The sequence below is a fragment of the Argiope bruennichi genome, chromosome 3, assembly GCF_947563725.1.
Source record: "Argiope bruennichi chromosome 3, qqArgBrue1.1, whole genome shotgun sequence".
NCBI classification, from domain to species: Eukaryota; Metazoa; Arthropoda; class Arachnida; order Araneae; family Araneidae; genus Argiope; species Argiope bruennichi.
Genome location: NC_079153.1, coordinates 38,579,865 through 38,605,996, shown reverse-complemented (window position 1 = coordinate 38,605,996; position 26,132 = coordinate 38,579,865). Strand labels below are relative to the sequence as shown.

The 26,132-nt window shown below is 28.5% G+C and overlaps 1 protein-coding gene across 1 annotated transcript in view; it reads left to right on the top strand.

Moving 5' to 3' along the window:
• The first annotated feature begins 214 nt into the window (after nucleotides 1-214).
• LOC129963921 (uncharacterized) overlaps nucleotides 215-26,132 on the top strand; it is a 45,195-nt gene continuing 19,277 nt past the window's right edge. The window contains exons 1-3 of the mRNA XM_056078515.1: nucleotides 215-294; nucleotides 12,078-12,153; nucleotides 14,370-14,492. Coding sequence (XP_055934490.1) covers nucleotides 12,124-12,153; nucleotides 14,370-14,492 — 153 coding nt within the window. The 5' untranslated portion in view covers nucleotides 215-294; nucleotides 12,078-12,123. The remainder of the gene's footprint in view (nucleotides 295-12,077; nucleotides 12,154-14,369; nucleotides 14,493-26,132) is intronic.

Sequence of the window (26,132 nt, the reverse complement as noted above, 5' to 3'; positions counted from 1 at the left end):
TGATAGGGAAATTGCTGACAAAATTAACTGATAATTAACTCAGTTCCATCTAGCTTCGACGTAATCAAAATAAAAATAGTCTATTCGAGACTTAACAAAATGTCGTAGCAGCTGAATTTACGAATGACGAATTCCCTCCCCTGCCAAATGTTTTATATAATCTCAGTTTCTTGTAAACATTCAAACAGAAACTTTTTTATGTGTACCTATTGATCCCAGATTCAGATAAAAGTTTTCTACAGGCAAACAGTGCTTAATTTTGGATTTCGGTCACGGTATAGTTTAGATTACATCGTAAGTATATTTAGTTTTACTTATTAAATATTTTTAATACTTTATTTAATACAAGCTAAGCAGATTTTAAAAGAATAATTGATTTTTAATTTAATCTTATAAGGATAAAGTCAATAAATTAAGCAACATTAGAAAGAAAAATTAGATTATTAATAATATAAGTGTGGTGTATAGATTTTTATAACTGAATTACTATTTTATATTCGATTATATAGTATATAATCGTTCAGAAAATGAAATATTAGATTTCAGACAATTAAGATAGATTTGAAATAATTTCAGTGCTACGTTATCGACGGTGATACTTTTTCTAAGTAATGCTTCAAAGCTATAAATATCTAGTTTTTAGGATTTTAAGCATTTTTTTTGCCAGTTAATTGATGTTCCAAGAGATCCTTAATAATAATAATGTTTAAAAAATAGGAATTTCAGTGTTGTAAATGTGTTACTGATGATAACTAGATCATAAAAATTCCAATTTATTACACAATTCTTCAAAACATTTAATGTTGTAAAATGTTAATACATTTAAATATTGCAAGAAAATTTAGTTAAATTAGAGATTAAAATTATTCTGCGAAATAAATTTTGTGTGGAAGGAGGAGGGTTGTATTTTCTTAGTGCCTATACACGAGCTCTGTTTGTGTTTTTATTACATATTCAAAAGAATCCTTGAGAAATGTTTTTCAGATTAATTGCTTTCTGCGCATAACGAATTCATTGTTATTTCATATTAATCTGCTGAGATCATGCAGTCTTGATAGAACACAAAAACTTTACTGTGTATACACAAAGGAAAAAAAAAATATCAAACTGTTTAAAAGTTCATCCTTAATTGACTATTCTTCGTTTGAATCTCGAATATTTGTGATACTTACTAAAGAAACTAAGCTAAAAATTAATGCCAGTTAATTTGTAAAGAGCAGCTCTGTTTAGTTATAACACACAACAGTATTTGTAGTAATAAATAGTTAAATGCTATAGTTTTAAATGTTTCAGTTTTTGGAATTTTACTTGCGATATAAAACCTTCCTTCACTCCAATGCTTTTGGAGAAAAGGAAGGTTTGGATTTTACTTTTCATCTTTTTAACCTTAGAGAACTTAGTTTTCAAATTTTAAAACTGAAAAGCAAAATATATTTTGTGATACTTATAAGTATTCGCCTATTTTTAAGAGTTCCATTTTTTATATTAAAAGAATGTATTTTTTTAAAATTTTTATTTAAATCAATAAGGTTCCGTATGTTTATTGCTAATTTTAGTTCTTTTTTTGTCATTTTTTGTCCACATAAAAAGACGCTCACAAGAAATAGAAAATTACTGGTCTAAATCATTCCAGCATTTAACTTTTGAAAAGTGAAAAAAAGATTAAAAAATTCAGTGTGTTGGTTACTTGAAATCAGGGAACTTTTACGTTCAATTTTCATAACAACAGGTCGGGTAAGTGAAGAAACAGACATATAAATATTAAACATACAATTTATTAAAGAATATCTACTTTTTCAATTTCAGAAAATTTTCACTTTTTTTTTCAGGGACTCTTAAAAATTCGGAAAATGAGAATTTCAGAATTTTTTTAAAGCAATATGGAAGGGAAAAAAATTATTTCCTAAATTTTTTCCTTTCTTCCTTAATGTGCAGAATCTACAGAGGGAAGAAAGATGAAATAGTTTATGCAGAAGGATCTCGTAAAATTCCTTCGATTATTATATACCTTCTTTCGATTCAAATTATTTAATCTTGAACTTGTATCAATGACTTTTAAGAAGAACAAATGAAACAATTTTAGAGATAAAATGAAATATATGGAAATATAAGAATAATATATATTAAAACTATATATTACGGATGGAACACAGCTCTCTCTGTCTCATATCAAGATACAATATTTATGTACCAGTAAAAAATGCTTGGCAATTTTTTTTTCTATTCATTAGATACATTCTTGTATAAATCTTGTATCTTGTTCTTGTTATAACTTGTTGTTTTGTACGTATTGTTCTAATAGTTGTGTAGTATTCTTAATATAAATTCATGTAATAGAATACATACATTAAACTGCAGTACGAAGTTCATTCCTTCTTCTACTATTGCTTATTTCAATTTGAAGCCGAATATATCTACAATGCATATTGCTTTCTCCTTCTCTTGCTTATTTCAATTCGAAATTGAATTTAGGAAAAAAAATAAACAATATAAAAAAATTTTTCGAGAAATATTTCTAACAATATTTTTTTCACCAATCAAATTATTTATTTATTATTTGAAGTATTGGAAAGTATAATTAATAAATTATTTTTTAGTCTTTAATTTTAATAGAATATGGTTTTAAAAATTAATATACATATATTGATCAAATTTCTTAATTTTTTCATTAGCATTATAAAACAACTATGTTTATCATTTTTTTCTTTCTTCGTTCATTCATTCTTTTGTCATTTCATTTCATTTTTTTATTTTAAAAAAATCCGCTCATAGATTGATGTATTCGTTATTTCTAGATTTTAGAATAATCGACTTACAAAATAATTTTCCATAAATTCTTATTCTCCTGGCACATATATAAGTCCATTCTATAATTATTATAAAGCAATTAGTGTATATGTTTTACTGTTTGCGCAAAGAGCCAGCAGTTCAACTATAAAATGTGGCCAAAATTCCTGTTACGGAAATCACCAATAAAATGTAACAAAAAAAAAAAAACTATTACCGGTGAGTGCATGGTAAAAAAAAAGTCCAACATGTTAATAATGAAGATCGACGTTTTATTCTACGGAAAACACGAAGTGCAGGCAGAAAAAATAAATAATTACATAGATAAACAGTTGAAGCGTACATTAGGAACAATATTTATAAAAACCCACAATTACAAGCAAACAGAACACAGCAATAGTGCACAGAATATAACCTAAAACCTCGCTCGGCGATCATCACTCCAAACAGGGAATTGTGGTGAAAGCTTATAAGCCAGTTAACAGCTACGCCACCCGAGCAATTGCTTTTGTTTCATGGTCATGTTACTGGGCTGCGAACCACAAGGTCCCAGGTTCTATCCTCGCAATTCGCTACAGAATGAATTGAATTACTTCAGCTTTTAGTTCTTATATAGGTTTTTTAATAGGAACATGGAATTTTCTTGAAGAATCTTTAGGTCTCGGTTCTTTTTTTTTAAAAAAAGGTAAAAATTCCAGCATTATTCTGAATTTTTTTTTGTTGTTGCCATATAAATCGTCAAATCACCAGTATATAGCAAGTTTGACACCAATGCTAAAAGTCATTGATCAGACATATATTCAGCATTCATTACGAATAATTTAATTTCTTTTCATCCGTGAATTATCTTGGCAGGAAAATTGTATTACATATTCATAATAATCTACTTCAGAGATTCACAGTATGCACAGTACGGCGATTTTTAAAATGTTAATTAATTTTGTTGCCTAATTAGGATTTTAACATAATTTTGTCAAGCATTTTTTCAGAAATTTTTTGAAATGCTGGGTAATCATAAAATAATCTTCTTTAATCGAAGTGATTTGACACTAAACTAATTAATGGAAATAAACCCAATTCAATATACAAATTGTCAAAGGAATGGGGCCGATAAAAAATTAGCCCAAATATATCTCGCAATAAAAACAAAGTATAAAGTTAGGTACTATCGGAAGTTAGAAAGTTCGGTGCTGTCTGAATGAAATCAGTAATATCGATAATGGAAAATCGTATTAATGTTCTAAGGATAAAAATGAGCATACAGAAATGAATGACGTGCAATTTTAAATTCATGAATAATGTCCTTTTATTAATCTACATTAGAATTACATTTTCATTGCGCTGATCTTACATTTGCAAATGAAATATTACATTAGCAACTGTTTTTTTTCGGAATTCATTTCTCTTTGCCTTCCACAGTATGCAAATGAAATTTCATTCCATTCCATTGTTTAATTTTTGCTCTCAATCCTCTAAACAGGAAAAGTTATTTCATAGCCATTCAGTATTATAGCATGAAGATTATTTTTACATTATCTCCACACCCAGAATATTATCTCTTCATTGAAATCATTGAATTTTAACATTTTTTTTTTTTTTTTTTTTTTTTTGCCAAAATTTTCAAATATATCAATGCAGAATAACAATGCAATCAATATTTCAAAAATTAATTGCATTGTTACTATGAAATTTAAATCATTTCATTGTTTCGTCAGGCATTTAATTACATGATTTTCTTATAATGTTGAAAGTTCAGGAAAAAGAATTTTGTTTAATATCTCTCCAGTTTTCAAGCCAATAAAAAAGCGGTTATCATATCGCTTTGATAAAAATTCAGCAGATAGGTGAACTCGATATTTACGCTTTCAATAGCGCTATTATGAGACTGTCTCTCTTAGAACGGTTCATGTACACAATAAATAAAATTTAACTAACACAATTAAAATAACACGACTTTAATGTCAGACAATTTGAGGGAATCATGGATTTGCAGTTATATTTAAAACATTTATCTAAAATTAAGCATAACCAGTATTAACGGAAAACCATTTGAACGACTAATTTTAAAATATAATAAAGTAATTTAATCTCGAATATTTCAAGAGAGCTAGCTATTTGTGAAAGAGGAATAAATAATAAGTAAATAAAGACATTTTATCCCTTTCTTCCATTGACTGAAAAGTAAAAATGCAAATGAGAGAAAAGGTTTTCTTTTCTATTTTTTTCCCTTTTTAATGATTGTGTGGTTAAAATGGTAAGCAATGCAAATGAATAAAAATGTTTTCTTTCCTATCTTTTTTTTTACATTCAATTATAAACTAAGCAGGATTTTATACCTTGAAAAGTACATGGTGACCTTTTAGTATCTCAGATTAGCGAATAAAGACATCGTTAGTATGATAATTCTAAGGGCTGACCGAGCAGTTTACTTAGATTTTCAGTCATTCCACGCCACGAGGGGTCTTGAGGAAGGAGACAAAATGGCCAATCCATGATTTCGATACAAAAAGAGAGCAACGGTACTCGTGAAACAATAAGAAACCGTTCCAAAAAATTAAATCACAAGTATAAAAATTATATCTAGCGATACAGAAAAGTTTATTACATTATATACTGTAGCATTTCTTAAATAAATAGACGCAGCTCAATTTGTAGTAAATTATTAAATTACTGTAAATTCGGTAGAGAAAGTAGATTTTTATTGCTTTTTTACTGTAAAAATCACATTAACGTCTTGATAACTTTTGAGCTGTTAGATCTGCGATCGTGAAAATCAAAGTTCTTTGAAAGAAAAAAAAATTAAGATGAAGCGGGACACTTTCACTATATTATAGATATAATTAATAAGATTATTGGCAATTTATTAAAAACAAACATTGATTCTGTCAATAAAGTATTTTTATCGAATTGTTTTGCAAGATAAAACCTAAGTAAAGGAGGGAAATGACGGATTGTTGCCAAAAATTAGTACATATTTTTAAAAATCATAAACATTAAAATTTTTTCTTAAAGGTCTAAAACAAACAGTAAACGAAATGAAACAGCTTCTTCAGTTGATCGTCTTTTAAATTGAAATAATTGGATTACATATTTTTGTGTGTGTGTGTTTTAAAGTTTAAATAGAGACGTGGAGAAAACTTTTCAAGTACGGTATATTTTGCCGAGAGTGAATTTTCTTCAAAAAAATTTATATGATATCAAATTGTTGCAATAAAAAATAATACAAGCGATTCTTTAAGGGATTAATTATCGACAGTTTTTTTTTTAAAAAAAATACTGAGCCGAGGTACCATTATTAAAGGGATAGGAGAAAGCAAACATAGAGGCAGAAAGAGAAGAAGTTTGCTGCGTCGCTCGCACCAGTTTACATTATTAAAAAAAGCCAATAAGAAATCAAAGAGTCACATTAGAATAAGTATTCTTACATACACTTGTAGATAGCTGCATGTATTATTGGTCCATTTCAAAAGAGAACATTCATATTAACTGTTTAGTAATCATTCAGACCGTCTTCATTTTTTTAGAAAAATTCTTTGAAAGCAATACAAAAAAAACAAAAACAAAAAAAACACCAGTACAAAGTTTTTAACGTATGAATATAAAATAGAGTTATAGCACGCATGAAACACTATATTGTCTAGTGTGGAACTCAATGACGCACACAAGAAGTAAAGCTAAACTAATTTATTAACTCAACTCAGAACTGAGAATACAGTGACTGACAAATCTTCTGCTTTTATTCAAGCAGGGAAAGTTCCAGAATACTTTTCTGGAGACAGTAAGAAAAGTTCAGAACACTTGTCTGGTAAACTAAAGAAATGTCCAATATCTTCTGGAACATGAAATAAAGGAAAACATAAAATCAATGAATTAGATATTTACACATACTATGAATCCGATTGTCTTTAGTGGGATTCAAACTCAAGGTCTATTGACCATGAGACCAGGGCCATGACCATTCGGCCATGGAGATTCGAATGTCTTTCTTCAATACGGCAATATCTACACACTAGAACCACAATTGAGATAAAAATTTGCGGATCTGTAACTCGCTATATATCCTTCATTGATATATTGAAATAGATTAATAGGGAAGATGATGAAGCATTTATGGATCTCGCTTATAAAAGGAGATCAGAAATGATAAATAAAAAGCACACTGTCTGAAAAAAATCATATTCACAACAGAGATATTCTGAAAATTTTTTAATCATTTCAATGCAAACATTCTTCCCAAAAATACCTTGTTTTTATATGAATGTGTGTTTCTCGAAAGAAAAATTGTTCAAGTGCAAACAATTATCTTATTCAAAACAAGCTACGTTTCAACTTATTTGTTCTTTAATTTTTTAAGTTATTAACTGAGTACTACACGAATTATCATGGCATAAAAAAAAATGATAAATTCTTCTTCACCAACTCAGGCACTCCTTATCATTTTTAGGAGATTCCTCATCCATTTTTAGCAATTCCTCTTAGATATGACTAACAAAAAAAAGGAAAATAGATAAGATACAAGTTTTCTGTTAAGAGTGTAAACAACATTTCATTTATAAAAAAAGAAAGAAATGTCACTTGTTAATTTAAATCTGATGCGGGAAGTGAAATATTTAAAAAGAAAGACGAACACTTCTATCATCATGTGTGAAAATATATCGATTTTTTCCTTTTTCTCCTGGTTCTCAGATGTCACTACTTCCGGTAATGACGTCACAGAGCGAGCACTTTGGCAACTTTGGCCGGTTGAGACGAAACTCTCCGAATAGATGACGACAGAACGATCTCTAGATTTGGCAACTTATCGCCTTTTAATAAGTGTATTGCCATTGTATTTTAAGTGTATTCAGCTGTCACATTTTCGCGTAAAATTTGTATGGGTTTATGAGTTCGACGTATCAACAAATGACTGCATTTGCTAAGTTTGAATTATTAACATTTTTTGTTTCTATGGTTATTTCTATCTTTCTTTGTCTTTAGTACTAGATGTCATTACTTTCTCTTTTTGAGTAACACAATAGAAGTGGAATGACCTAATAGGGGGAAAAAATTCCTCTTATGTACATAAAAACGTTCTCTTGTAGTCGTAAAAAGGAAAAAATAATAATAAAAATAATAAAAGTTTTAGGAAATAAATTATTATGTTTACTATCAAAAAAGTTAGTAAAAAATATTTGTATATTTTGTAGAAGTAATCAATATCAAATACATTCATTTAAGTTGAGCAACAAATTCAATATTTATTTAAATTGAAATATAAAATATGTAAAGACAGTATGTAATGTGTATAATGTAAATATATTAGTATGCATTATTGTGCATATTAGTATGCACAATATATTAGTATGCATCTGTTTCAAAATAATTATAAGAATAAATCGCTTCGCCATATTCACATGCTTCAAAAACCGACTGAAATATATGTTAAAAATGTTCCATCCAATTAATAGCATCTTGTACTGTGCCAATCTGGCGGATTGGAGGCAACTTGAACACAGAAACAAGAGTTTACCATATGAATATGGAGGTTCTTGGTTCCTCTGTTGATACAAGATTTGCGATTGTTTAACTGTCCCATCAACGATGACAGGATATACTTCCTTGTGAAGGCTCCATGTATGAGATGCTAGTAAAGGGATTTTATTTTGCATGATTTTCAGTTCATGTGCTCTTTCTATTTCTAAAATAAAACATATGTCAAGAAACATTTATTTGACGTATACCAAGCCATTAACATGCTGAAATAAGGTGAATTTTTCGATTTTTTTAATGAAATTTGATTAGCAAGTGGAAGAGGATCATATGAATCTATAATGGATTTCATGTGTGTAATGGACAGGGAATTCGAAATTTGTCAATGTAAATAAATAAACGGCCAAATGAAAAAATAATTTAAATCGTGTAATTTTTTTTATGTGCGAATAATATTTTAAAGCTGATATCTCTAGATTAATGATCGTTTTAAGCAGTTAGATTCTTTAAAAATTATAAGAAACAATAAAATATTTATTTCTGAGAATGAAATGCTGTAAATAGATTTCAAAGAATCAAATCATGGTCCTTTATCATTTTGAACAAAAGTTTAGATTATTATTCAACTGACCAAATTGCAAAAGTTATTCATTTATAGAAACTATATTGTGTTTAATGCTCTTAACTTTAATGTCTGAGTGGCTAGTAATAAAAAAAATACTTGATTTTCTTTGTTCATAGATATTTAAAAAACATGACGCGTTTCATTCATTTTACACTCATTAATCTGTTTCTGAGGAAATTTTTATACATTATTTAATAGGATTATTGATGTTTTAGGTTTTGGTTAGTTATAAATCAAGTAATAACTGTCAAAATTCATGAATTGAGACCTACCTTGTCCGTAATATCTCGGACAATTCAGCATCAGGTCAATCTGCACTTATAATGCAAGTATTCTAGATACACAGATCTTAATTTTAAAATGCCATCTAATGTATAAATATTTAAAAAATAACTTCAGTTAAAAATGAAAATAGAGTTAAAATAATCAGCTTTCCCTTTCTCTAAGGTTTATACGCAATGACAAATGGATTTAATTATTAAATCAACGAACTAAAACTCAACGCAATTAAGTAATCTTCTAATGCATCACTAACTATTAACTAATCCATTCTGAATGAAATAATTATTGTTAGCGAATGAAGGATTTTTTTTTTAATTTTAAAAAAACAGAGGGTTCAACTACCGTTCCAAACTTAATAAGAAAGCGCGTTTTAAATAATTCGGAGAATATATGTAATTTCTAAAATGAAAAGTAATCTGTGGCTTGCATGCTTGAGTTATCTGTCAATAATTAATCACTGAAATGCAATGTATCATATCGTAAAGCAAAAAGGTGTTAGCAGATTAATAACCTACCATACCTAACACTCTGGGCTTTAATCCAAGGTTAAAGCATTGTTATTAGATTTAATACCCGTTTATTTAGGGATGAGTACTAATTCAGGGAAATAAAGAGAAAGTTGAAACGGCATGTTTAGATTTTTAATGTGATTAGAATTAGTTATATTCAGAGATTCGCTTTTTGTAAAGTATATGTGCAATATAAGCCATATATTCTTAAACAACATAAATAATATAAATCGTTAGGTTATTAGAAGGTTAATTTATTTGTAAATGTAGAAATACATAGTTTAAACAAAAGTAACTTCTCATTATATAGAATAAAATAATAATCTGATAAAATTAGGGATGTTTAAAGGGAAAAAAAATCATGAAAATCGCGTTTTATTAGATTGAAATATAAGAAAAGAAAACATAAAATATTATAAAAATGAGAAACTTCTAAATTTTAATTAGTTTTATACTAATGCCATACATTTGAAGAGCACAATAAAGTGATAATAATTTTTTGTTTGTTTTTTTGGAGCGTGAATTTAAAATTATTTGCTTCTTTAAGTGGTATAAATCAATGTTAAGCGAAAGGTTTTTATTCTTCTTTTAATTCCAAAATCACTTTTTACCCAGGAAAAAAAAATTCTTACAACCTTATTTCAAAACATAAAAATCATTGAAAAAAAAAATGGAAAAAATGAGAGAAAATCTGGTGAAAAAAGAAAAAGTACGAATAAATACAAATTTTATTATGCTTTAGCATATAATAATTAATTTTAGATGCAGTCAGCATTAGAATGTTTTTAGCGTGCTTAATGGAAACTGATGCGTATCAAAATTTGAACTTTGCATTTGTACTTGATTAATAATAAATAAAAACATTAAAATCCATCTCAATTGTTCAGGAAGTTTAGTTAATTTTCCTTTAAGATAAGAAGATTTTCTGAACTATTTTTACTTTCCAATATGGTAGAATCAGAAAGATGTAGAGAATTTGATCATTTTTGCTTTTCAGTTATTATTTTTCAAAGCTTTAAATGTAGACGCGACCTACGTTTAAATAACCATAGCGTATATGAGGCACATCCAGATGAAAAATAAATAAATAAAACAAAAAAATCAATAATTTTTTCTTTGTTAAGTGAGTTAAATATTAGATTTTACGGGAATGTGAGGCTTAATCGGAGTCCAGAAGTAAATGAGTACGGTTTTGACTTTTGCCACTTTTGCAGCCTGCAAATTTGCCCCTCTTTCTCCCTCATCTCAGCGGTTATTGACCCATGCCGAAGAAGGTTACCTTTATTTCCCTCTATTTTGAAGCCCTCTCAGTTGGCGGGCAATCTTTCCCAGGCGGTAATCTGCCTGAAGAGTGGTAGAAGGAATTAAAAAAGAGCCTTATATTTCTATGATAAAAGTATAGTTATTTTTGCGTTAGATTGCTGTATAAATGATCGCCGTTGTTTTATTTTTTATTTCAATTTTTTTTTTCTTATATATAATCAAACTATTCTTTAATAGGGAAGGCATACATATATAAATTACCTTAAAGCAAAATAATTTAGCAATTTTTATTAAGTAATAAAGGTTCTTTAAGTATAAAAAAACTTTCTATAGGATTGATAAGTCTTTTGATAATTAGGTAACAAGAATTTAAAAAAAAGAAGAAACAAAGAAATATAATACGGGACTTCTTGTTAACTAAATTTATTAAATTTATTTTATCCTAATTTTTTATTCTAGTTTTCTTTCATATATATAAACTATACTCAAACTATACTTTAATAGAGGCGACATATACAATATAAATTAATTTAAAACAAAATAATTTAGTAATGTTTATGAAGTAATAGACGTCCTTTAAATTAGAAGAAAAAACTTTCTATAGGATTGATAGGTCTTTTGATAATTAGGCATCAAGGATTATAAAATAAAAAATAAATAAAGAACCAAAAAATATAATACGGGAAAGTCTATTTTAAACTTGAAAATTTTTTTCTTAACTAAAGTTATTAAATCTACCTCGAAAATCATTTCGTCGACAATGTTTTTTTTCCCATACAGGATGTGATAATTTTAGGATATTTGTTTTGTAGTCTTAGAGTAATTAGAGAATAAATTTGGAATGAATAGCAGGATACCTTTTTCTTTTTGGAAACAAAAATAAAGGCTAAATATTTACGATCAATATATAGAATAAGACTGCTGTGGTCTTCTTTTTCTTTCTTTTATTAGATACCAATGAAACTAAAAAGAAAGCATGAACTCAGCATGCCGTAACTATTACGTCACTACCATGTGCAGGTGTTTTGAAAAGCAATGTCATTATTTGGAAGAATTCAATGCCTTTTTATTTTTAGTATTTTATCTTTCCAGAGTAAAACAGCTGTTACCAACATATTAAATTTATTTCGTTATTCTTTTAGATTTGAGTGTTTTCCCAGAAAAGTCTCAACTTTAAAGCATCCAGCTATGATGACTCCAGAAGAAGGCGAAAATCTAGTTAAGAAATTCTATTTTTGTCTCTTTACTTTTCAAATACTTATTTATAACAATGTTGTGACATTTAAAAAAAAGCGAGAGATTAATAAAAATCTAAAATCCAGCGGATTCAATTTTTTTAAAATGTTTTAAAGATTTATTTATTGGTTTGTTTTACAAGCATAAGTAAAGAAAATAAATGAATGATTTTCTTTCAGTTTTCTTGAACTTTTCGCTTTAAAAATCTTTTGATTAAAGTGAAATCTATTGATAGTAGAGCATGTCTTTAAATTCTCTCTCTCTCTCTATCTATCTATCTCTCTTTTTGAAAGAAGAAACTAATTTGAAATTCTATATTATTTATGTAATGAGCAAATTATAAATTGAATTTATAAAGCCGTGGAAAGTAAAATATAACCAACAATGGAAAATCAAGTAACAAACCACCAACGAAAAAACAAACAAACATTATATGTCATGTGATTGTAATTATTCCAAACATAAAAACAATGAAATAAAAAAAAACTAATAAATGTATTCGATTTAAGTGGATTAAATTTTGAGTAATCCTTCAAGTAATTCTAAAGATATTTTTACCATAATTTTTTCATTTAATTGTTTGGTTTATGCTTTGAAAACGACTACAAGTTCAGGATCACATTATTAAATAGATAAATGCTTAAATCTCTATCAATTTTAATAAGATCCGAAGTTTGAGATTTTTTGTAGTATTTTTAAAATTATTTTTTTTGTGCTTTAATTAATTATAAAGGTCATACTTTCGTAGCCATTCAAATTAAAATAAAGAATGACAAAATTAATTTTGGAGTTTTATTCTAGGAATAATCTTAATTAATTGCCTGTTGTAACCTTTATAATTTGTTATTTTATAAATTTAAAAAATTGTGCTGCATCATAATTTTGAAAAATATTTGATCGTATTTTTAAATATTAATTAATTTGTATTTAGAAAAGAGTTATCCTTTTTTTTATCATTTTGTTTAAAATTACCTTTAATTTCAATTGTGCGGTGTGTTTTTTATTCGCAATATACTGAAACTAGCTTTTTTTTAAAAAAAAATGAGGGTATCTGAAATTAAGCATTTTGCTAATTCAGTTTGTTAAAATTGACAACTTAAAACTATTTATATAAAAATTAAACTAACATCGAAAAAAAACTGGTTTAAAATGCTCAAAGGGGAAAAGGGGCCTTGAGATTTGCATTTTTTAAAAGCTCCTAAAAAGTTTAACCTGACAAGTATGACTAATAAATTTTGATCCTGTATAGAATTTATATACAAATGGAAACATGTTTGTTTATCTTGGTTTTAGAAATTTAACACACATTGTAAAGTAAAGTAAAAGATGAAACAAAAGATATAGAAATCAAACTTCCAAAATTAAATCCAGTTAAATTCTTTTTACTTCTAATAATGTTTATATATATAAGAAAATGCTTTTACCTCCTTCACTTTTTTCTAACTTTTACAAATAACAAGAAAATAGTGTACTAAATAAATATCTTGTTGCTAACCTAGCAACAAGGACTGAGACCCGAAAATTCTGCATTATCTCAACCTTTGTTAGTAATCGATAACTATATCTCTGAACTAGTGACTAATTTCGCAAATGCGAAATATTTTAAAATTTACTAGAAGCAGTTTCTTTAACAAATTAATTAAATAAAAAAGATAATATTTTAAACTATTATTTTGTGATACATAAGGATATACATTGCTTTTCAGTTGCATAATGCGGCTGGGGGGAAAAAAGACAAAAAAAAAATAATATTTGATTTTAATTTTCTGTATTTAATTTCACTTTCGTTTTAATGTATTCTCCAGAAATATATAATTAATCAATGAATGCAGTTGGAATAATTTTTAAAGCGAAACCTGATAAGGAATAATCTTATGCTTAAGTAACCGAAAGCGAAACTATTGCACTCGCTTCTAAATCGGATTTTACTATTTCAACAAATGAAATTAAGAAAGCAGTGGATGAAGATTTCCCTTGAACATCGAAACTTTGGCACAAAATTGGCGACTTTTCCCACGTTATAACAACCCTGAAAAGAATTACTTCTCGTGGGCGACGCTTTTTTCACGCCTCGGATGTAAACAGAAGAACGTTCTCTCATTCACTGCAGCCCATCCCATTTTCCCGCTCAAGCGCAAAACGCCAGTTGACAGCTACGCAAATTTGAAACAATTGAAATTTAATTTAATTTTTGTTAGATGCCAAAGATGTCGCACTCTGTGACAGTCACGAGGACCACAACAACTTCCTCAGCTACGGCGATTATTTTGAACACAGGGTTTCTAAAAACGCCTTCTGGAATATTGAAATTTTTCGAAACTGTGAGTATTATCATTTTACTTTTGCACATTATTGTCATTCATTAAAAATTTTATATTCATTTTCGTTGTTTGCCATAGAAATAAGAACAGTAATTTTGAATCAGTTGTAATATTTAATTTGCATTTAATCAGACACGCATTAACTTAAATTAGTCAAGATTAATGATTACAAAAAAATTCATTGACATATTTTATATGTGCATTTTCTGTGATATGTTTTTAAACTTCAATGCATATAATTCATATTATTTTAGAATCTTTATAGCGTTCCATAAATTAGGGAAATACATTGTTCTGTATATTTCATTTATTTTTTCTATATCTTTATACATTCAATTATATTGCAGTCAAGAACAACAATGTTTAAAAAAATGGACACACTTTTTAATTTTTTTCACCATGGTTTATTGAAAGCATGCTTTGTACTGAAATTTATTCAACATGAAGAAAATGGAGTCGAATGTTCTTATTTTGATTATCAGCAATGGCGGAAAGAAGGGGGGAAGAAATATTAATGGCAACAATGAAAACGATTTGAGTTTCGTTTCAGTAATGAGATATATTATGAAATGTTTTTAAAATATTCTTTAAAAATTATACGATAAAATTTTTTTTAATTGAATAGATATATATAAATTTTAAGACATGTAAAAATTATTTTTGTGTTGCAGTATATTCGGAAATTATGATGAGAAAAAAAAAATCAATTTCTTTTACATTTCAGTAAAAAAAAAAAATAATAATAACAATAAAAATCCTTCCAAAGTGCGCTTTTTCACCTTCTTATCCGTTTTTAGGTCAGACGATCTGATCTGTAGACCGCCATGACATACACACATAAGACGTGTTGCAGCTATATCTTTATATTATTATTTTTGTTTTCGCAAGTTTATCCTTTAAAAATTGGCAACACCAGTTGCGTGTTTCGAAATAAAAATATGTCGACTTGATATACTCTCGCTTCATTTTTAATTTGAAATATAATCTGTGTTAATCATTCCGGAAATATAATCTCTTGTCATAACCGATCTTTATGAGCTGTACATAACTGCGCTACAGACGTGCACTTTCATCTTTATTATTTGCAAAGATTTAACTAATCGAGAATATTTTTAGTTTTAACAATTAAAATAGTGTTTTCTTTCGTATAGACTTTATGAAAAAAAATTGAACCTTACTCTAGCGAAGAAAGAAAATTTTGCTATTCATTAATAGTTGCGAATGAAATTACAACTGTATCTATAAAACTTTATAAAATAACTTGCATCTTTTAAACTGTCATAAGGTTTTAACATATGCTTGGTATATTTATTGGGACAATTATCTGATAAATGCTAAACTAATTAAAAGTAGTTTAGAAAATGAAATCTTAATCCGATATTCGAATAAATAGTATTGATTACGTTCTTATATGTCAATATATTTATCCACGTAATTTTTAGTATAATTTTTCTAAGCAACATTCGAATTTTCATATATTCCAGTATTACGCCTTTTAAACTGAACCACACCTTAGCAGCTGTTAAACGTACGACTAACAGATTTGTCAATTATATTATATTTGAAATGAATTCTTGACTGCCCAAGATGTTAAATTTTCATTGTCGTCTTCTTATACCAAATTTTACCTCTTATTTATAATTTTATTCAAAAATATGTTGCGATTAATAGCATTTAAATAATATATCCGTTATCTTTGATTTTTCCTTCTTTTAGTGTCAGCATTTTCATTTAGCATTTTGTCAGAATTCCAAAAGGGTTATTCTTTTTCTTGACGAAAGATTTATTGAAAGTCTTACTTTAAACATATTGACGTTATTTCGAGTTCTATAGTGATTAATCAATTTAAAATTGCCTTTACTTGCTATGTCTTCAAGTAAGAACGACACAAAACTAAATACTTGGAAATTGGATTTGACATATCAGCTTTTATATCTAGACATGTCATCAAATTTTTTTTATTAAAGTATTATCTTACACTTATCAATCTTATAATCTAGTTGGCGAATCAGATAAAAAAAATCATTGTCAAAGTTTTCTGACATATCCTGTTTGCATTGCACTAATTTGAATTCTTTTAATACTATGCCTTCGACTAGCTTTTAAGAAAAGTTTTGGGCTTAAAAATATTTACTCTAAAATAATTTACTCAACAACCTAAAAGAGCTAAAGGATTATTATGCAACATAGATTTATTTATAAATATTTTACAATTAACTAGAAGCACTAATTTGATTAACTAGCACCATTTACGGAAGCGATTCATGACAATAAGTAGATAAATGGCTTCATAAATTGTGATCTCAACCTCCAGTATTGCATAATTTTGGTATTGCGAAAAGTCGCCAAGACTCATCCTACTTAATGATTTTTTCATTTATGATTTACTAATGCTTCATTTTGGATATTTTTTTCTATAAATGTATACTTGGTAGCATGAAAAACTTTTCAATCCAGTGGCGAGATACTAAAATTTTCTCTGATCAGGTATCATTCATAAAATTTGAGGATCTAATTTATATTGTATTTTTTAAAAATAGTTATAGGAATTTTATTTTATAAATCCATTATGAATAATGGACCGAACCTTAGGATATAGGTCAATTTTTTTTGTTGCTTATTTGTAAATAAGTGTCAAAAGTCATGTATCATTTTTTAGAACTACCGTTTTAACCATGAACGCGAAGTGTTTTGATGAACTACTTATGCTGTAGAAAGATTGTAGGATCGAACTGATTTAATTGAAGATCAGTTGCATATGTGACGACTTTGATGGGTTTTGAAGAGGCATATTCTTACTGTAATAAAATGTCTTTAGTTGGACATGAAGCTAAATACAGTAGCATAGAAGTTGTTGGTTTCGCTAGAATTCTAAAATCACGCATCTTTATTAGCTTTTTCAAGAAAAGAGGAATTTGCCTAAGAAAACCTTTATCTGAGTAATTTGATACCAATTTTCGAATTGATTCCAGTTATGTTGCTTTATTTTTTATCTTCCGAAAATTAGCTTTATTTTTTTTCTTATGTACAAAATTATCATTTGCACCAGTTTGCTACGTTATGTATTTACATGAGATAATATGTACCAATTACAAAGATAATATGTACCAAAGATAATGTGTACCAAATTACATGAAATAATATGTATAACAGAATTTCCAATTACTCAGTTTTATTAACTTCGTCTCCAGTGGGCGAAAGCATTACTTAAAAATGGGATATCAGTAAATAAATAATGAAAAACCGGCAGGTGTTTTTTTCTTAAAATTCTTGCCCTTTACATATTTAATTTAGAAACAAAATTCAATATAGATATGAATTCAAATCAGTCTGTCTTCATGTTAAAGAAAATTATTATTTGAATACCCAATGGTTGGTCACCATCCAAGAATTTATCACACCTAAAAACTTTTTGAAATCAAACGAGCACGTTTCAGGTTCTTAAAACATTGTGCAAGAACGCTTAGCAATCATCTGACCTGTGACCTCTCACCTTGGACGCTCGCTGTTGCCATAACTACTGACCTCAAACAATCCTTCCTTTTGCTTTATTTGGATTCATCGTCAGACTCGAGGTGGAAGTAGGACATACCCGTGCACCGGATGCATGGCAGCATGTCACTGGGTCAGACGACTTTCCCTTGATATTGGTTAGTTAAAAAAAAATATTTGATCGAAACTTTTTTTTTTGTAATCAACATACTATGAGAAATAAAACATGCATAAAATATTTGATCGAAACGTTTTTGTAATCAACATGCTATAAAAAAATCAAAACATGCATAAAATATTTGATCGAAACGTTTTTGTAATCAACATGCTATAAAAAAATCAAAACATGCATAAAATATTTGATCGAAACGTTTTTGTAATCAACATGCTATAAAAAAATCAAAACATGCATAAAATATTTGATCGAAACGTTTTTGTAATCAACATGCTATAAAAAAATCAAAACATGCATAAAATATTTGATCGAAACGTTTTTGTAATCAACATGCTATAAAAAAATCAAAACATGCATAAAATATTTGATCGAAACGTTTTTGTAATCAACATGCTATAAAAAAATCAAAACATGCATAAAATATTTGATCGAAACGTTTTTGTAATCAACATGCTATAAAAAAATCAAAACATGCATAAAATATTTGATCGAAACGTTTTTGTAATCAACATGCTATAAAAAAATCAAAACATGCATAAAATATTTGATCGAAACGTTTTTGTAATCAACATGCTATAAAAAAATCAAAACATGCATAAAATATTTGATCGAAACGTTTTTGTAATCAACATGCTATAAAAAAATCAAAACATGCATAAAATATTTGATCGAAACGTTTTTGTAATCAACATGCTATAAAAAAATCAAAACATGCATAAAATATTTGATCGAAACGTTTTTGTAATCAACATGCTATAAAAAAAACATGCAAACATATTTGATCGAAATGTTTTTATAGTCAACATGCTATGAGAAATAAAACACGTAAAATTTTATACAATATAGTATGCAATTAGCTCTGTCGGACTTTAAACTAAATTAAACATCTCCATCGGAAATTTAGCATGTAGCAAGGTGCATTTTTAAAATCTTGCTCTATACGAAGCAGCTTCATATTTAGTATGATTTGTAAGTGAAATTGCGTGTTCTTCAAGCGTCCGTTTCCAAGTTAACCATAGCTTATCGGCTCATCATCAGAAGCTTAAGACAGAATGGCAATCTGATAAATTAAATTGATACTGTATACAATTAGGGTGCTTATATTTTCCTATCAGTTGCTTCCTATCAATTCAATATTTGGAATATATTTATTGCAGACGTTTCGGAATTTTTTTTTAAAAAAAACTATCTCCGAATCTATGTTAGTATGAATTCTGTAGCATAGAATATGTCATTCATTTGTTCTGTTAGACAGTTATATCATTAACTCATTTTTTATCGGTATTTGTATTTGATCATTTCACCACTTGGTAGCCACTCAATATCTGAAAAAAAATATCCAAAAAGAAATTCAAATGAAATTTAAAAAGAACCGATAAGCTTATCTAAAACAAATTACTCATGTTTGCTGAGCGACATCGGACTAAAGTTATTTGTCTTCCGATGATGTTAAGTCATCAGTGTTTCTGCTAAGAAATAATGATGATCATCTTGCCAACGGTTAAGTAAATAAGAATGATCACAGTAAATATTAGTCATATTTACAATGGTTTTGATGAAGAATTTTTATTTTATCGTTATTTGGCGCAGTTCTGAGAAACGCAGACATGCCAGCGTAGGTGTATTATCGCATTACTAGTTGCTTCAGGATTTTAAATTGAAATGCTGATTCTGATGTCTGAAAATTTATTATTCATCATTTTTCTTTTTTCTTCGAAGACAAGAGAGCGATGTAACCGTGCTTTGATATATGTTTGTGATGGCATGCAATTAAAACTTTTTGAATGTTGTCAGTTCAGAATTTAGTTTCTTTATGCATTGAATGCTGTGTTAAGATTCAAAGGAAGTGTGCATATTTATTGCATTGAGTTCTTGGGTTTTTCTCTTGTCGTCAGTTACGCAATTTCTCGCATTTCCTGCCTTCTATATATCTTGCGAAAATTAAACTTTTTGAACTAAATTTCAACGTTATTATTAGAGTAACATGTTTATGTACTTTTATTAATACACACATTTGTCCAGTGAATTAAAATGAACTCTCATTAATTAAACTAAATAAACGCATTCTAATAATTACATGGAGAATTTAAAGAAATAGTCATAAACAATTAAAGGGACACGGTACCTTTACAACTTTTTTTTAAGATTTAAGCATTAAACAAAAAAAAGTTTCATAGTAGTTTATGTGAGCATTGAAATAAATATACTCTGAAAAGAAAGAAACAATTTTAATCTACCTGCTTAGATAAAATTTCAATTTATTTTAAAAAAATTCAAATTTTTAAATTTGCTACTATTTTTTTAAATATGAATATTTTTGCTTCAGACTTTTTTTATATATATTCACTAGAATATATTACACAAAAGTGTGCATGAATTATAAGATATATTCAGTACTTATTTTAATATAAAATTTTTACTATTATATATGGTAAAAAATAGGGAGCAGCACATCATATTAACTCTGATATTTAAAAAAAAAACTAATCAAGTGAATGTTTATTCCATGCACACTTTTATTAAATACATAATGATGAACTTGTAGACAAAATTTAAAACTCTATCGTATTTAGGAAAAAGGCCTTATCATTTTAAAAACAAGAAGAGGAAGACAAACAGAACATGGAGAAAAATACATTTAAAGATTTGATTTGTGAATAAAAATATATTTGCTCTTTTCTCAAGCAAATATTTTGGATAATCATAAAAATTATATAATTTAAAATATATATACAAAATTTAAAACACTTATCTTCAATACAAGATACTTTATAAAGATTTAAATACTCGTTATATTGCAGTAAAAAGAAACCTGATCGAGAAAAACAGCTGTATGAAACCGACAAAATATCTAGATTTTTTAAAAATAAATTAATATACCTGGTGGTTAAAATTTATTGAACACATGATTCAGAAGCATCCAGGTTTGTATGCTAGTCCTTCTTTTTTAAAATTATAGTATTCCATATTTTCACAATCACGCTTAATTTTTTCTGAACTGATTTATACACAGCAGATTTTTTTTTCTCTGATACATCCGCCTATAATCCCTCCACATTTCTAAATCTCTTAATTGTTTGTTCAGAGGAATGTTATTTTCAACCTGAAAACTTTCTAATGATTTAGATATCCCTACATTGAACTCAGAAACTGCAACTGCAATTCGGGCTCAACACAGTGAAATAGAAATTTCGTTTGAGCACTTACTTCATATTACACTGTAGCCGATTGCGATGCGCGAAGGATAGAACCTGGGACCTTGTGGTTCGCAGTTCACTAACTAAACCATGATACCAAAACAATTGCTCGGGTAGCAGAGCTGTTAACTGGCTTATATGCTATTCACCACAACACTATGAAGATTTTCGTTTGAATTCTGTGTCAAACACCTTGTGCAAGGTTGAAGATGTTCATCTGATGCCAGTCGTTGATAAATTGGCATTACATTGAGAACACATTTCTCCATTTATTGGTGTTTTTATATGTGTTTGATGTAAACTTAGTGTTTTATCATTGGCCAAAGCTTCCTGATAAAAGCACCAAAAATATTTATCAGAAGGCCACAATTCTCTGCTAAAAAGAATTAAATAATTCAATATTTCTTTGGATTGTGATGCTATTTTGGAAATTCCAAGTTTCTAAAGGCCATTTGTAAAGGTTCAGGTCCTTTTAAATTCTTGTCATTACAAATAAAAACTTAATAACTTTTGAAATAATACAGATACAGCTTTAATATTTTAGTGTAATGTGAAGAAGAGTATAAGCATACAAATGAGCCAATAAAAAATTTCGACATTTTGATCATTTTTTTTTTAGGTATCGTGTTCCCTTAAAATATGAACTCTCAAAATATAAATGAAAAGACTGTCTTTTATATTGTATATCCTGAATTTCCATTTTAATCTTAGTGCAAAATTAAGTTTATTGCGACCTATTCAACTAAAAGACAGAGATGCTTCAGCAAACGTGCCTTCCTTTTGCCGTAAATAAAAATTCTTACATTGAAAAAAGTCTTAATCTCCCCCTCACAAAAATATAATTTTAAACTGCTATAATTGTTTAATCTTTATTTTTAAATATTTAACATCACATTATAAGTATTACATTTTAATATCATTTCTAAAAGATATTGAATTGTAATCGTTATATTCATTGGATTTTTCGAAGCTTTAATAAACTTACAGTTCAACAACAAATGAATGCATCCTTAACCAAAATTTTATGACCTCATTTTCTTATACAATTAGTTAATTTCTTAAAAGATTCTGTATTTCCTAATTCGAGAAAAGTATTAAAAAATTTGATTTTTTTAAAAATAATTTTGCCGAAGGCTGATGTTTTTTTTTAATCCTAATATATCTTTATCTTAGGCTAAATATATCTTTGTTGGAGCAAAGTTGCAAGCAAATGATGGGAGGCTCTTTAGCTTTTCCCACTTTTGAAACCCCATTTTATCTTCAAAAATATTTTCGTATATATGTAACACATAAGTTTGATAACAAAACATTTTGGAAGAAATGTGGTTAAATATATTATTCGTAAATTTTAATGAAATTCTTAATTAATGAAGCTGCTTGAATAATATTTGTTTTCGAATATTAAAAATGTAGACAAATGTTATTATAATGAATATATTCGTTGCCACAAAATTTGCTTAGCAATTTGGGACCGATATCGACCAATTAAGAAATCATGGGGCAAACTGATTCCAATGTTTTCGGCAGAAACTTGTTATTAACATTTAGTATTACAAAATCTTTTGTGGAGATGAACGCTTTTGTAATCTTTCTGACTTATTCTGCAATATTCTTTATGTTCAGTATGGTTCGTTTAATAGAATTCTTAACAAAATTTTGAATTTTTTTATTGTTGTATTTAGTTTGTCCGTAATATAAAAAAAAATTGTGGCGATTAGAGTGGTCTTCTTGATTTTTTCTGAATGTCCCCATTGCATGGTTATTGTAATTTTGGAGTTATTTTTGAGTGCATGTTTTTATTGATTTCAAAAATAAAATCGTTCGATTATTTGTCTCATTTACATAATAAAATTAATTAATTAATCGAACTATTATTTTTTTTTCTCAATCGTATTATTATTCTGTATATTAGTTATTTCTTCATACAAACGGGCTAGATATATTAGAAGTGCATGTAATATATTATTAATCGAGAGATATTTTTGATTCATTCTTGAAGAAGTATTATCAGTTCTTTTTTATCCATGAATATTACCGTATTTTTCAATATAAACATCTCGTTTTCTGATGACAGATTTATTTTCAGTGCTTGAACGTGCATCCTCTAATTATTTGCCCCATGAATCTATACTGTTTACAAAACATTTATATTGTTACAAAAACATGTCATTATCTTATGGGAAAGGATATACATGCTTATACTAATTAGGAGGAAATATTCTTTCTTCATGTATAATGATGTCATAAATCAGTTCCATAAAAACAACCGTGCTTCTAGTAAAAAGAAAAACTCAGAAGATGAGAGTATACGTTCCTCTATACCAACAATGTCCAAAATGTGTCTTCGTGAAAAATAATTTAGTTTGAAAAAAATAAGGTAAAATTCCAAAATAATAATAATTGCGTGATGATAAATAAAGTGCCTTTAATGCATTTTAATTGTTTTAAATTTCAAAATAAAAGAACAGCATGACGTTGTCAAACAAATACTCTTGCCTCCCAGCACGAGCTTCCTACACGGTTTAATACAAAGGTAGGAAGTCGAAAAACCAGCAACTGAATCCATAGATGTTGCAATGACTTCGATGACACACTTTTCTGGTGAAGAGCGGATTCTGTGTAGAGGGGAAAACGAAAATGATTTCTCATTAAAAATAGAAAAAGGAAGGCGCTATATTTTTAGCATTGTGCGCGGTGAGTTTTCTGAGCAACTACAGATTTTTTTTTCGGTGCAGTTCTAAAGATTCCTACTTTCCCTAAAGAATGACAAGAGGCGCTCTTTAACTCAGCACCTTTGAATCCAAAGCAATGCTAGATCTTCAAATGTCATTATCGTTTTAAAGGGAATATCGAGGGAAAAAATAATTGATTCTGCACAATGGCATTTAAAACAAATTATAATAAGTTGCTCTTTTACAAAAAAAAGTTTTACTGTGTAAAAAATAGTCTGATATCGCATTGCGTCCATGATTCAGATTTGGGATAAATGTCATTATGGATTATGTACATATTTTTGAATTCTGCCGAGTTATAGCTTTTGTTGGATTTCGCAAGTTTTATAAATATATTTAATGCATTAAAGGTTCTTGGTTCTTCTAAATTCAGTTTCATCTACGATGGCTTCATCATTTGATATCACTTCTTGTGAGTACGCAACACACATTACAATTTGTTGGTCACTCTGTTTTTGACCGCTGGGCACTTTTATCGATTTAATCCGGTTATTGACTTCCACGACGGGTAACTCTGTGTTGTTGTTATTATTTCTGGTTTAATGACACAAGGGCCACATCTGGCCAAGCTCAGGTAACTCTGTGAAAGAGTTGTTTGACATAGTTCCTACCAGATCTAGCACAATATTTTGGTTGTTACTCTTTAAAGTTGGATATTCATCCACAGCTGCCTCTTGAATTCTCCCCCCTCCCTCCCACACTAAAATATTCGAACATAAATGGATTTCTGATTGTTCCTTTCTGAAAATACCTAATGGAAAAGACTCAGTGCATTATTAGTAATATACACAAAACGACCCTTATGTTTCTAAATTTTTATCTGAAATGATTCGAGAATAGTGACTCTGAAATCGCCAAAGATTAATCACTAACGAACAAAATATGGTAAATTGAAAATATGATAATTTTGTCACAAAAAAGTCTTCGTGTCGTAACAACCATTCATTGCAATGTTCTTTTGACGGTCACTTGTGGGTTTGTGACGGATTAAAGTTGATGCTATAGTAATGTATACAGGGTGTCCCATAAATATTGGGTCCCAAAATAGCCCTAGTGTTGCTTCAAACGGGACGTTAATATAACCAAACCAAACCCATAAATATTGGGACAAACTTTGAGGGGAGGTAGGGGACATCACAAGAATTCAGATTTGCACACAACCCATGGTCCGAAACGCCTTCATTCGACGCTAGGTGGCGTTGTTCATATAAGGAAGCAGACCTCAACCGGATGTTCAGTAATTTGTATCACAATTTGTGTAAATATGGGACGTTACGAGGTAATAGACATAGTGAGGGCAGGCCACGAGTGACTTTTAACTCCCAGGATGAAAGAAAATGTATTGGATACCGTTAAAAGGAATCATAGTGCCAGCGTACGAGTCGTCGCTACTGCCGTTGGAGGATCTCGGAATAGTGTCCATCGTGTTTTGCAACGTGAAGGCTTACACCCATACCATCTGCAAAGCGTACAGTGACTTCTCCCAGCAGATCTTCCACATCGTGAACGTTTTGCACGCTGGTATCTCGATCAATGTTGACAAGATGCGAATTTCCCATCGTACATTTAAGTGATGGATGAAGTGTACTTAACGGCAGGTCCGCTTCCTTATATGCTACTGTGAACAACGCCACCTAGTGCCGAATGAAGACGTTTCGGACCACGGGTTGCTATACAAATCTAAATCCTTGTAATGTCCCCTACCTCCCCTTAAAGTTTGTCCAAATATTTATTGGACACCCTGTATAGTTGATATATTGATACAGCATCGACTTTAATAGTAGTAGTATATACAGTTGGTGCTATAGCAATAGATTTTCGGTACCCTCGATATTATTTTTAAAATAAAATCACATTATTCAAAAATATAATATTAATTTATAATAATAAGCAATCGTAGGATAATTCACAAACTGAATGTTCATTAATTGGATAGTAAATAAAACAATTACTTGCTTACTGAAATATATTAAGAAAAATAAAAGATGCATCTATTAGAAACCGTATCTACTATGAATTACAAAAGGAATGCATCGCATTTTAT